Genomic DNA, 12,974 nt, shown 5'->3' with positions numbered 1-12,974 from the left:
TGTTACTGTAGAAAAATGGTGTACATCAGAAGACAACTCTATCCCAGAGCGTACACAACTAACTCCATACTTGCATTACTGGTCTCAACAGTAAAAACAGCAACTCATTATTCTCATTATTGAGAGTAACACCTTTTTCCCAGCAGTGGTGGCTCTGTAGCTGTGTCCTCAAACAGTGATTATCCTTGTCTTCACGGAGTTAGTTTGTTTCTGATGTAATGAAATGTCTTCCTAGTGGTATGAGGATAATACACTCAGGTCGACATTTTACATTCAATGATATTTACAAGTCATTGGTGGTGGCAAAGCCTGTTTTGTATTGTAAATGTTACTTTTCAGCTGTTAAGGTCTAACCTCAGGTCCTCACTTGTATTTGCTCTACAGAACCTCCGTCAGCAAATTTTAGAGCTACTGGGTCCAATCTCAATGAACCATGGTGCTCACTTCATGGCAGCAATTGCCTACGTCTGGAACGAGAGGAAACAGGTCAAGACTCCAGTCAGAAATAAGGTAGGAGTTGTGGCAATGAAAAAAAAATTGTCAATCCCTTTTCAAGTTGAAACAGTTTGAATCTAATTATTTTATTCTGTATTCAAGAGTTTGGTCTTTCAGTTTGAGAGCAGGACTTACTGAGATAAATACGATTTGTAATGCTGTCACTCAAAATGCTGTATTCACACTCGTAGTACGGCCCTTTCTTGTGCTTAGATTTGCGCTGCTTGTAGTCAAACTGTGGGCTTAATTGTGGGATAAGTCAATATTCCCCAATTTATCGAATGTCAGGTCTGGTGAAGACAAATTCAATTCTCTCACCATTTTTGTGAGTATGTTTGCTTTACTTTGAGAGTCCCGTACAGGTAGTTACTTTAACCAGGTTCACACATTCCCCTATAGGATTCTTAATGATATAACGCTAACACATCCATAACAGGGTCGGGATGTTTTATTACTCATAACCTTGCAAGCGCACAGTCAAAGCCTGAGCAGCGGCTATTTTAGTGCGAGTGCAGGCTTTTGAGTGAGAGCATTAAAAAAGTCCTGCTCTCAAACTATGCTCAAGAAGACGAAACAACATAATCCTGGCATTTGTTTATTTTCTTGTGTAGTCTTGTGTAGTCCACTCACAGTAAAGAATGTTTTGCCAACATGTTAAAATGTAACTCTCTTCATACCATCCTTACACAAGCTTGGTTTTGAGAGACAAAATGTTCCTTGAATGATAACAGTGGTGGAAATGGATCTGTCTTGTCTCGGATGGAATCAGTAGTTATCATAAAAAATGCAGTACGCGCACTGTTCAACATGATATGCAGATTTTATATTGCGCCTTATCATGTTTTAATTTGAGTAAAGTTAGTAAACTGCTTTTAAACCATTCATACGACGTCTTTCAGGTGATCCCTGTGGCCAGTGAAGAGCAGCTGCTGCTGGTCGAGCTGGTTCGTTCAGTGAGTGCTATGCGCACAGAAACAGTCATGCAGACAGTCAAAGAGGTTCTGAAACAGCCACCTTCCATCGCAAAGGACAAGGTTTGTGTTTCTGTTTTTTGCTGCTGGTGTCATTTGTTCTGTGGCTCACAAAGTTTAATCTTCATCACCGACTCTTCAACAAAACACCCTGCAGAGCTGTAAGATCTTTCTGTATAACCACAACACAACTGCAACAGAAATTTTTGAGTTTTAACTAAAGAATTAAATATAAGTCAAGTTTAGGAACATTGTGTTTTTGTTTGTTTGTTGTCTTGAATCTCTTGAAGTCTATTTCATTTCACCTTGTTCCTGGTCAATCACTATGCCATTACTCTACCCACAGAAGCACCTCTCTTTAGAGGTATGCATGCTGCAGTTCTTCTTTGCCTACGTCCAGAGGTGAGTTCAATGCTTCAGAACATTAGACTATAACGTACTTATCCCTGCTATTACCTGCAAATATTGTTCAAATCCATTTAACCTTCATAAAGTCCTATTTGTATGGAGGACCATACATGACATAAGTAAAAATAAATAAATAATTAAATGTATAAATAAATACAGAAATAAATGAATAAATACAAATGGAAATAAATAAATAAATATGTTAATACCAAGAGAAATGTCAAAATAAATGTCTTAAATATATTTGCACATTTATTTATTCCCTGATACATTTCCTTTTCATTTGCAGTGTCCTTATGCTAATGAGAAAGGCGGGCCTATCCGCAGTCTCATGCAGGATTGGTCACCAGAGTGTAATGATCCAGCCCTACGTCTGCCTCTCAATGCTGACTGGTGTCCAGTAGCTGTTTGCAGCATTGAGCCAGTTCACACTTAAAATGAACTAGTTCAAGTTCAGAGGGTTATTTAAGGTTATTTTTTATTGGGATGATTTAGCTGTCAGTGGTCCTGACTGTGAGCGTCACGTCTCGTGTTGTAATGAGCACAATGAGCGAGCCGAGAAGAGCTCAAGTCTCAGTCACTGCCCGTGTCTCTGAGCGAGTGTGTGACGGAGCGCAGGGGCTGTGTGTGTGTGTGTGTGTGTAGCTCAGTTGACCAATCCTGCTTGAGACTGAGGTTAGGCCCGCCTTTCTCATTAGCATAAGGACACTGAAATGTGGAAATAAATAAATGTGGAAATAAATAAAAGTTGGAATAAAAGTGGAAATAAATAAATAAATGTGGAAATAAGTTTAAGACATTGATTTATTTAATTCTGCATTTATTTCCACATTTATTTATTTATTTCCACATTTATTCCAACTTTTATTTTTCGATTTCAGTGTCCTTATGCTAATGAGAAAGGCGGGCCTAACCTCAGTCTCGAGCAGGATTGGTCAACTGAGCTACACACACACACAGCCCCTGCGCTCCGCCACACAATCGCTCAGAGACACGGGCAGTGACTGAGACTTGAGCTCTTCACCGTGAAACAGCCAGTTAGTGACTCTGTGGAACAGTGGAAACACAGAGTTTCTCTGGTCAAATCTGCTCAGAGATCAGCGGCTTCATGATCAGAGCACAGGCTGCAGGTGGTTTGTAACGAGCTGGAGTTTCTGTTTCCTCCTTCTCCTCTCGGCTCGCTCATTGTGCTCAGTAGAAAACGAGACGTGACGCTTACAGTCAGGACTACTGACACCTAAATCATCCCAATAAAAAGTAACCTTAACCAGCCTCTAAACTTTAACTAGTTCATTTTAAGTGTGAACTGGCTCAACGCTGCAAACAGCTACTGGACACCAGCATTGAGAGGCAGAAGTAGTAGGGCTGGATCATTACACTCCTGTGACCAATCCTGCATGAGACTGCGGTTAGGCCCGCCTTTCTCATTAGCATAAGGACACTGCAAATAAAAAGGAAATGTATCAGGGAATAAATAAATGTTAAAATATATTTAAGACATTTCTTTTGACATTTCTTTTGGTATTAACATATTTATTTATTTATTTCTGTATTAATTTATTTATTTCCTTTTTTATTCATTTATTTATTTATTTATTTCTGTATTTATTTATACATTTATTTATTTATTTATTTTTACTTAAGTCATGTATGGTCCTCCATATATTTGTGTCGAGTTGTTAAACCGCTTAAGTTATCACCTTGTGTTCTTGCTTGTTTTTGTTGTAGGATCCCTGTGTCCAGTTTAGTGGACAGCTGGCCGTCTCTACTGGCCCTGCTGAAGGACTCTATACAGTTGGGTCTTCCTGCCCCTGGACAGTTTCTTATACTCGGGTTTGTTTCTCCTATTTCTCTCATTTGAGTTGTTGTAAAGGTGTTGTTAAATCCTCACAACCTCTGAGGAATCAGCTGTTCTATTGTGTGTCGTATTGTGAGTCTTGTGATTATTGTGTAGCTCACACCTAGATATTAGCTTGTTTAACATTTTTGTCTTTCTTTCACTAGAGTTCTGAATGAATTCATTTTGAAGAACCCCAATCTGGAGAACAAGAAGGACCAGAGGGAGCTGCAGGTAATTAATTAACCCCTTTAAAACCAATTTAGTTATTTTGAATATATATATATACTTTCCTTATCCATAGAAAGTGTAAAAGAGGTATTGGAGGTTTCCATTAGATCATATACGATTTCTGGCCAGCAGGGTGACTACGCTACGATGGTTAAAACCAATTTTATTCTAAATTGTCATAAGATAACTTTTCCCCCTCTAATGCCAAGTTGAAGGTCGGAGTTAGTTTGACTATAGACAGTTGCACATGATTATAGAGTGAATTACAATGAAGAATACCTGTATGGACATGCTCCTTACTAATATGCTGAATATCCTTTGTGTACTAAGGATGTGACCCATAAAGTTGTGGAGGCCATCGGGACAATTGCAGGCTCCTCTCTGGAGCAAACTACATGGTTGAGGAGAAACCTGGAGGTGAAGGCTTCTCCTCAGATCGTTGTGGATGGAACAAACCTGGAAGCTGACGTAGAAGGTGTGTTTCTTATGTGTACTAACTGCATGTACTAAAGCCATTTAGCCATTAGTGGATTTTGCAGTATACTGTTGGGTCCAAACGTTTGAAGATAGTTGTGTCAGACCTTTGAACTCCACTGTATATTAGCAAGTTTCACACTTAACTTACTAAAACTAAACTAATATTGGACACATGCTAATGGAAATCTTTTAAAAAATATATATGAGAAATAGGTCAGGAATCAGGAACAATCAAAAGCTCCTAGCGAGAGGATCTCAAAGTGGAGCATGGATGTATCGGGATAAAAGATCCACTATATACGGAGGAGTCTGATCATTAAGTGCCTTGCAAGAAATGAAAAGAACTCTAAAAACATTTCTAAAATGTTGTGGAAGCCAGTTAAGAAAGAGGCTAAAACTGGGGTGATGGGTTGATCTGCAAGCTTTAATAGTGTAATCAGATATAACTCAATCATGAATTTTAATTTGAAAAACCCCTTAAATAATAATCTAGTTTAGCAATTAACATTTGTTATACATATAAATGTGTGTGCACTGTGCAGAAATACATGTTTCTGTCTGATTCCTCAAAGACACACTAACAGGCTGAGATTGTTTCATAGTTGTTGAGTTGTCTGCAGGGTCTCTGCTCAGATCAGTTTTTTTTTGTTTAGATGCTAGTTGTAGTAAGCTAGTTTTTGTATTTGTGTTAAGGGCAGACTATTTTGTGAAGGGAGGGGTCATTTTCATGTTCATACCAGAGATGTCAGGGATTAATGTAATCCAGCTAAATCAAGTGTAGAAATTAATCTGAATAGGATGCACTGAAGCATCCCGAAAAAGCATGTGAGATGTGTTTATACACTGCAGTAGGTCTGCATGTTTCAGCATGGCTGTTTTAATACTTCTCCGCTGTGTTTCTGCTGTTAATGTTGGGTCTGTGTGTTTTGTAGATTTAATGCTCACAGTGATGGAGGCCTCCAGCTTCACTCCATCAGTGTACAGCGTTCACGCCCTCACGCTGTTGGCTGAGGTAAAACACTCACATCTCTGCAATTCAGCTCAACCCGTTCTTTGCTGCTGCTGTTTCTCAGGCCACCAATCAGGGGTTGTGCCACTTGTTTGTATTGTTCACCTCGATTGTGTATCAAGTCGCTCTTACTCACATTAAGCAGCAGCATTTAGGCCTGTTGCTCCAGGCACACCCAACGACACAAAGCACACTTCATTTAACTCCATACACTTGATGTACGACCACCTCCCCTCTTCTGGGAAAATCATTATAAGTAAACCTATGAATCAGTGTGTTTAGTGTTTGTGCTGTGAACGAGCTGAGCTGAACAATGGAAATAACTCACCACGTTCCTCCACCCTGGCTGGAGAAACAGCTGTTTGCAGCTTTATTGATTAATGGGCTTATTTGTGGTAATACATCCAAATATTTCTGTGCCATTTCTCATGTATTTAGTTGGTGCAGTAATATGGTGATTATTGCCTTCTTTCTAATAATATTCTGTAGCGACATCAGTCATTATCGCAATGGTTACTTAAAGCATATGTGTGAAGACCGACATAAGAATTTCTGAATTTGTTTGCTAGGTGCTGGCACATCTGTTGGACATGGTGTTCTACAGTGACGAGAAGGAGAGAGTGATCCCTCTGCTGGTTAATATCATGCACTATGTAGTGCCCTACCTCCGCAACCACAGGCGAGGATAAGCTTTGTTACAAACAAGATATCCTTAACTTACTACTATTGATTTAATATTTCACTAATTAAAGATATTGTCAAGAAAAAGAGAAAATAGAATCTTATCAAGCTGCTAAGGAGGATTTAGTGTGAAAATGAGTTGGAGCTGATCAGCATTTGTTTTGAAGATGGAAGCGTAATGTTTCCTGTTTCTCCTGGCAGTGCTCACAACGCCCCCAGCTACCGGGCCTGCATCCAACTGTTAAGCAGCCTAAGTGGGTACCAATACACCCGCCGTGCTTGGAAGAAGGAGGCCTTTGACCTTTTCATGGACCACACCTTCTTCCAGATGGACTCATCCTGCGTCAGTCCGTGAGTAGGAGAGGAAATGAACTGTGTGTGCGCGTGCTAGTGTGTGTGTGCGCGCATGTGTTAGTCTAGTTTATTATTTACTATGAAGATGAGCTGAGTCGCAAGATAAAGCTTTCGACTAACCAGTGGATCTCTGTTCCAGCCCTTACCTATAGTCATGAGCGCTGGGTAGTTCAATTCAATAAAATTCAATTCAAAACAAGTTTATTCTGTTAGCTGTCTGGTCGACCACAGGAGCAGCAACCTGGAACACCTGTTGTGACCAAAAGAATGAGGTCGGTCACACAAGCAGCCAAAAATGATTTTGGCAGGGCTCTGCCTTGAGGTGTTCAGACATGTCGAATGTGCTCAGTGGAGAACTGCTACCCTTTTCACATCCTCCCCCTCTGGGTAGACCCAGAACACGATGGAAGGACATAGGTCAGGACATTTTTTTTTCACAATAGTCGGGCGATATTTTTGCAACTCGGAAAAAATATATATCTATTCAACCCTTCAAAAATGTACAGGATGTTTTCTGTAAAGAAAATAATTCACTATGGTCCTACAGAATAAGGCCTACGTCTGTGTTTACTTTCAGTTAAAGGGACATAGATTGTACATGTACATGATGTGCAAGTGTAGAAACATTTCACCCAAGTTTCTTATGAATGTAACTTTGTAATGGCATGTGTTAATGCCAGAAAAGCTGGCTGTGTATTTTTCCATGTATATTTGTAGAATATGAATGCATCATCATTTCCCTTGTGTTTCAGCTGGAGAGCCATCATTGACCACCTGATGACTCATGACAAGACCACATTCAGAGACCTCATGAGTAAGCCTTATGATTCTTCACTAGTGTTTAATTTAGAAAACAAGTGTAGGTGCATTTAGCAAATCATATTTCCCTGAGACGAGCGCTTGCATTTCAGATCCAAATAAATCTCTTGTCCATTCAGATGATAACAATATATGCATATGTGACACAGTTGATAGCCCATTGAGATGTTAAAGACTGGCACACAGATTAATTAAGTGTGTGTTTCCCTCTCCAGCCCGTGTTGCGGTGGCCCAGAGCAGCTCTCTGAGTCTGTTCACCAACAGAGACGCAGAGCTGGAGCAGAGGGCCATGCTGCTCAAACGCCTCGCCTTCACCATCTACAGCAGCGAAGTGGACCAGTACCAGAAATACCTGCCAGACATTCAAGGTAAACAACACAACACATTGATATGGAGCAGAAATTATCAGCTCTGCTTTAGGAGAACATTTCCCACAACAAGCAGTATCAAAGTTAAGCAGAGGCCCCTTATAGACCTGGTATTTACATCCATCCAGTCTGAACGCACTCAAATGCTTCCTAAATGCATCTTGAGATCATATCACTCAGATTGCATTCCAATGTGGTCTGAGATGCATGTGTACACTAGCCTGAATGCCAGACGAACTATGAGGAAATTATGCCCGAACAGAAACTGTTCGGACCAATCAGATTGTCAGGGAGGGCTTTATACGATGATGGACAGATGATCAACAGTAACGTAATCAACCACGTGCACTTGGGTTGAATTCGTTTTCAACAAACATGCCTGCCGCTGGAGAGCTGAGATGTGTAGATGCTGCCATTGAGTCTGTTTTAGAAGACATCGACAGCGCATTCATTTTGAAAGAGGAACAGAGAACGCAGAGGCGACACCAAAGCACCGCGCTAATCCCTATCGCGCCGGCACTTGGCTGTTCACACCGGACACTGAAGCAACGCTAAACCGCCGGGCAGTGCTAATAATGTCACCCGTTGATCCAGTAGTATTCAAGCATATACTTACTTGTTGCTCCAACATTAAGCAACAGCGTCCCAACATATGTCCTTTTTAGTCTTGTCTTTATACAACATGTTCCGAGGATCATACAACTCACTGCACTTCTCCACTTCAATTATTAATTTAATGTCATCCATGTTGAAGAACTTCTCCACTGTTTGCTCCGTTAAATGTCGGGTGTCAAGGGTAAATTACGTATTCTCCACTCAAGCCTATGTGGAGAATACATAGCCCCCCCCAACATGGGAGTGGATGGGAGCCAGTTGTTATTTAAGGCTTGACGCTACACTTAAGCATCGCTTTGCCGTCGCTTCAGCGTACATCACATACTACGTTGCTCTGATTGGTTGTAGGTCTATCCAATTGAAATTAGGCTTTTTTTTTCTGGTTCGTTTGAAACACGCCCCATAATCACAGCCAATGGAGCGGTATCAGACTCACATTCTGACTAGAATTGTGAGTCTGACAACGTCAGGCTATGTGTACACTGTGTAAATCAGGGGTCTCAAACTTGCGGGCCAATTGCGGCCCTCGAGACGATATTTTGTGGCCCCCACCTTAATATGAAAGTTTAATGTTAGTGTGGCCCGCGAGTTTTATATTGTTAGCTTCTGTGTGGGACTCTGTGATGATGTTCTGGTTTCCTAATGTGTGCCTGTCCAGTGAATGCACCATGCATGTGACATGGGGGGCGGGGGCGTGTGTGTGTGTGTGTGTGAGAATGAGTGCGAGAGAGAGCCGGGAGAGAAAAGAGTGGCTTTCGATGTGCGGAGAGCAGGAGCGTGAAATTCATAGTTTTCCGCCATCTTTCGCGCAGGTCATGATGTATCCAGTGTTTCATTTGTAAATTACAAGGTGCCGGAACGCTAAGTACATATGACAGTGCAGGTATGACGAGCACAGGTCCCGGAGAGCACATAAAAAAACGCTCAAGACAGCACACAAATGGCACTTACAATGGAGTGAGACTTATTTAGGCTATACTGCATTGACAGTATCAGTCTTTGTGTCAGTGATTAATAAAGTGGCATCTTGAGCAAAGGCGACTTCTGTGTCCAGCGGAGAAAACGAACGGAACACACACACACACACACACACACACACACAGACACACACACACACACACACACACACACACACACACACACACACAATTTGTTAAATTGAAGGCAAATTCAAGGGACACCACGGCTCCTTTACGCACACGCTGCGCTGTGAGGTTTTGGGAGCTTCTTTACCCAGGCAGATTATTCTAAACTGCAGCAGTTTATAACACGTCACTGAGCTAATATCTACATTTTACAGTCTGGGCTGTTTTACATTATTATTTACACCTGATATGTGTGAATGAATTTTAATGATTTAAATTCCCTCATCCTCTGGTGGTGACATTTAAGCACCAAGCCACAGACTGTACATGACGATGTGCATAATTATTTTGGTTCATCTTAGAAGTCTGCATTTGTTATTATTTTATGAAATTGTGATGCTGTTGTTAAGAAAGCTTTATATATAATTTATTAGATTCTCTTGTTATTGCGTGGCCACAAATTAGTAATTTATCCACCGATGTCAACAGGGGCTCCGTAATTTTCTAGTGATTACATTATATTGTTATGTTTTATTTTAATTATTTCTTTAAAAACTTTTTTTAATATTCATATTAATATAATTTAAAAAAATTCTATACGAGAGGTACCGGATCTGGCAGCAAGGAGTAGGCAAGAGAAAGCATGTTCAGAAGAACCGTTCATGTTCTTCAATATTCTATTCATGTTCAGAAGAACCCATTGAAGTCAAATAACTGTTAATAAGGACATCTGAGAAGTTTGGATTTTTTTTTTAGCAAAGTTTTTTTTGTGGAATACCTGATGCGGCCCAGCCTCACCCAGATACTGCCTCCAGTGGCCCCCAGGTAATTTGAGTTTGAGACCCCTGGTGTAAATGGTTTGAATTTGTTTTCTAGTCCTGGTGACCACTCAAAGTGCTTTACAGTTCTGCCATTCACCCATGAACACCTTTATCTATCACGCATCACTCACACACTACCTGCACAGCCATCAGGGACAATTTGGCGTTTTGGTGTTTAGAAAGTGGAATAGAAGAGCTGGGGATTGAGCCACCAACCCTCTGGTTAGTGGACGACCCATTCTAAGTCTGTAGCTTCCCTCAGTTCCAGATGTTTGAGAGGAAATGTGTTCTGGGCCACCTACTCCACTGACATTCTCTGACCTGCTACCTGCTCTCTCTCTCACTCTTGCTTGAAACATAAACACATAGACGACAGACACATATGTAAACTCAGACTGGCTAAACACAACATGTGTTCTTTGTGAACAGAAATGACGCACCTGTTAATTTGCATTTAGAGTGGGGAAGTGAGATCTGATCACAAGTGGTGACAGGAGACACATTTTATTACAAAGTGTGAACAGACAAACCTAGTATTGTCCACCTGTGATTGGACCTCTCAGGACAGATGTAAATACCAGGTCTGAGCAGAGCTATGATGGACTGTGTGTTCACATGTTGACAGTCTATACTGAGAGACAAAGCTTTTAGGTGCTTTTTAACCTTCATGTTTTACCACTTTCATTGAGCTAGTGTGTCAATGTTTGTTTGTTGTGTGTGTGTTTGTGTGCGCATTCAGAGCGTCTGGTGGAGAGCCTGCGTCTTCCTCAGGTGCCCATCCTCCATGCTCAGGTGTTCCTGTTCTTCAGAGTGCTGCTGCTGCGCATTTCACCTCAACACCTAACCTCCCTGTGGCCCACCATGATCACTGAACTGGTGAGCGCTACATTTCACACACTTTCTCCTACAATTATTGACCTACTCGCACATAAATCAACTCACATGCACAAAACTGTTTTTCTGTAGGTTCAAGTGTTTCTACTGATGGAGCAAGAGCTGACAGCGGATGAGGATATATCAAGGTATCTGCTGACACTGCAAACTAGCTGCAAATAAATCCAAATCGCTACTATCTGTGCTCCTCTAATGATTTACCCTCTCCTGTCCATCTTTAGGACATCAGGTCCGTCAGTGGCTGGGTTGGAGACCACGTACTCTGGTGGAAACGGCTTCTCCACCTCCTACAACAGCCAGCGCTGGCTCAACCTCTATCTGTCTGCCTGCAAGCTCCTGGACCTGGCATTGGCTCTTCCTCCTGAGAGTCTGCCTCAGTTTCAGATGTCAGTACCAACAAACAAACATGGGTCGTAAAAGGCTTTGCATGTGATAGGCCCGGGTCAGAGAATCAGTAACCGACATAATTTGTCAAAAGTTGAGATTGTGTATGTGTTCATGTCATAATTTCAGGTGGCTGAAAAAAAGTGGGATAATTTGTAGAAAATGCCCATTCTTGATATGTGGAGGGTATTTGAATGGGCATGTGAATATGTCGCTCCTTTAATGCGTTGGTAGATCGTTGAATAGATAAAAATAAGGTCATATCTGAGTGAGATCTGTCTCGTCACAGGTACCGCTGGGCCTTTATCCCGGAGGCCTCAGACGATTCAGGATTAGAAGTGAGACGTCAGGGGACTCATCAGAGGGAGTTTAAGCCCTACGTGGTTCGACTGGCCAAGCTGCTGAGGAAACGGGCCAAGGTATCTCATACTCCCTCTGTCTACACAAGGTTATTAAGGGATGGAAACAAATGACTGCTTCTTCAAAAGAGTGTTCAGGGAAAGGCTCTTTAAAGGATTTCAAGCTTCACACCTTCTGGATCCAAAATGTTGAACCAGTCTCTTTGTAAAACTATGAAACCCCTTTTAATATCACAAAAAAAAAAAAGACATGTGACATAGATGTAACCAACCATACACAGTTAACCACTACCACACATTTACTCCTCCAAAAAGATGCACTTCCCTTCAACTCAGAGTGTCATTTCTCTCAGAAATTCCCACTTTCTTGCTCAATCTTTTCAAAGACTTAATACTTATGGTATTATGAAACTGAGGATACTACACCTGTGCCTCTATTTTCATAATATTACAACTTTATTCTCGACAATGCATTTTCAACCTGCAGAACGGCACACACATGTTTCTCCCTCAGTCATTCCTTATCTGATTCATTCTTCCTCAGAAAAACCCAGAGGAGGACTGCTCCATGCGAACCCTGTCCTGGGAACCAGGTCACCTAATGCTGACCCTGTACGTGATCCGCAGCATGGAGCAGCTGCTGCCGTTCTTCAACCTCCTCAGCCAAGTGTTCAACAGCAAGGCCAGCAGACGCTCAGGTCCCGCCTTCCCTCACAACCCTGCAAACTCCTCCTTCCACGGCCACAAGGAGGGCCACAAGCTGGAGAGCCAGAAAGTGTTCTGGAGTCGAGCACGGCAGAACATCGAGGAGATGGTGGAAAAAGACTTTCTCGAGGGACTCATCAAGACGTGAGGACACAGCAAAGGACAGAGTAACATGGGGATTAACTCATAACTGATCAACACTCGTGAGAAAACCTCAACCTGTACATTACAAAACAAGGGAATACAAGTGGAGAAAACATTGTTTGTACATTTTTTTCTATTTATAACGATTATTTTACTTTTCAAAAGCTATTGTCTTTCATTTTAATTATTTGTACATATGGAGCAGCTTTGATGACTGACTTTTAACATACATTCAAGTCCTTTAGGGCAAAGTGAATATGCTGTGCCATTCCATATCGATGTGACTTAAAAAATAAAGATTTATAATAGTAGGGTAA

The 12,974-nt window shown here is 41.4% G+C and overlaps 1 protein-coding gene across 2 annotated transcripts in view; it reads left to right on the top strand.

Annotated features, from left to right (window-relative positions):
* The window catches only part of dop1a (DOP1 leucine zipper like protein A), a 35,620-nt gene extending 22,646 nt beyond the window's left edge, over positions 1-12,974 (top strand). For both annotated transcript variants that reach the window (XM_062398853.1, XM_062398854.1), the window contains 16 exons: positions 385-510; positions 1,395-1,529; positions 1,813-1,868; positions 3,603-3,707; positions 3,879-3,945; positions 4,273-4,417; positions 5,352-5,431; positions 5,998-6,107; positions 6,311-6,460; positions 7,216-7,277; positions 7,498-7,650; positions 10,911-11,047; positions 11,138-11,193; positions 11,287-11,451; positions 11,739-11,868; positions 12,353-12,974. In XM_062398853.1, the coding sequence (XP_062254837.1) occupies positions 385-510; positions 1,395-1,529; positions 1,813-1,868; positions 3,603-3,707; positions 3,879-3,945; positions 4,273-4,417; positions 5,352-5,431; positions 5,998-6,107; positions 6,311-6,460; positions 7,216-7,277; positions 7,498-7,650; positions 10,911-11,047; positions 11,138-11,193; positions 11,287-11,451; positions 11,739-11,868; positions 12,353-12,661 (1,986 nt within the window). In that variant the 3' untranslated portion in view covers positions 12,662-12,974. The remainder of the gene's footprint in view (positions 1-384; positions 511-1,394; positions 1,530-1,812; positions 1,869-3,602; positions 3,708-3,878; positions 3,946-4,272; positions 4,418-5,351; positions 5,432-5,997; positions 6,108-6,310; positions 6,461-7,215; positions 7,278-7,497; positions 7,651-10,910; positions 11,048-11,137; positions 11,194-11,286; positions 11,452-11,738; positions 11,869-12,352) is intronic.

This window comes from Platichthys flesus, chromosome 11, assembly GCF_949316205.1.
Source record: "Platichthys flesus chromosome 11, fPlaFle2.1, whole genome shotgun sequence".
NCBI lineage: Eukaryota > Metazoa > Chordata > Actinopteri > Pleuronectiformes > Pleuronectidae > Platichthys > Platichthys flesus.
The sequence above is the reverse complement of the archived record's forward strand: the minus strand, read 5'-3'. Positions and strand labels throughout refer to the sequence as shown.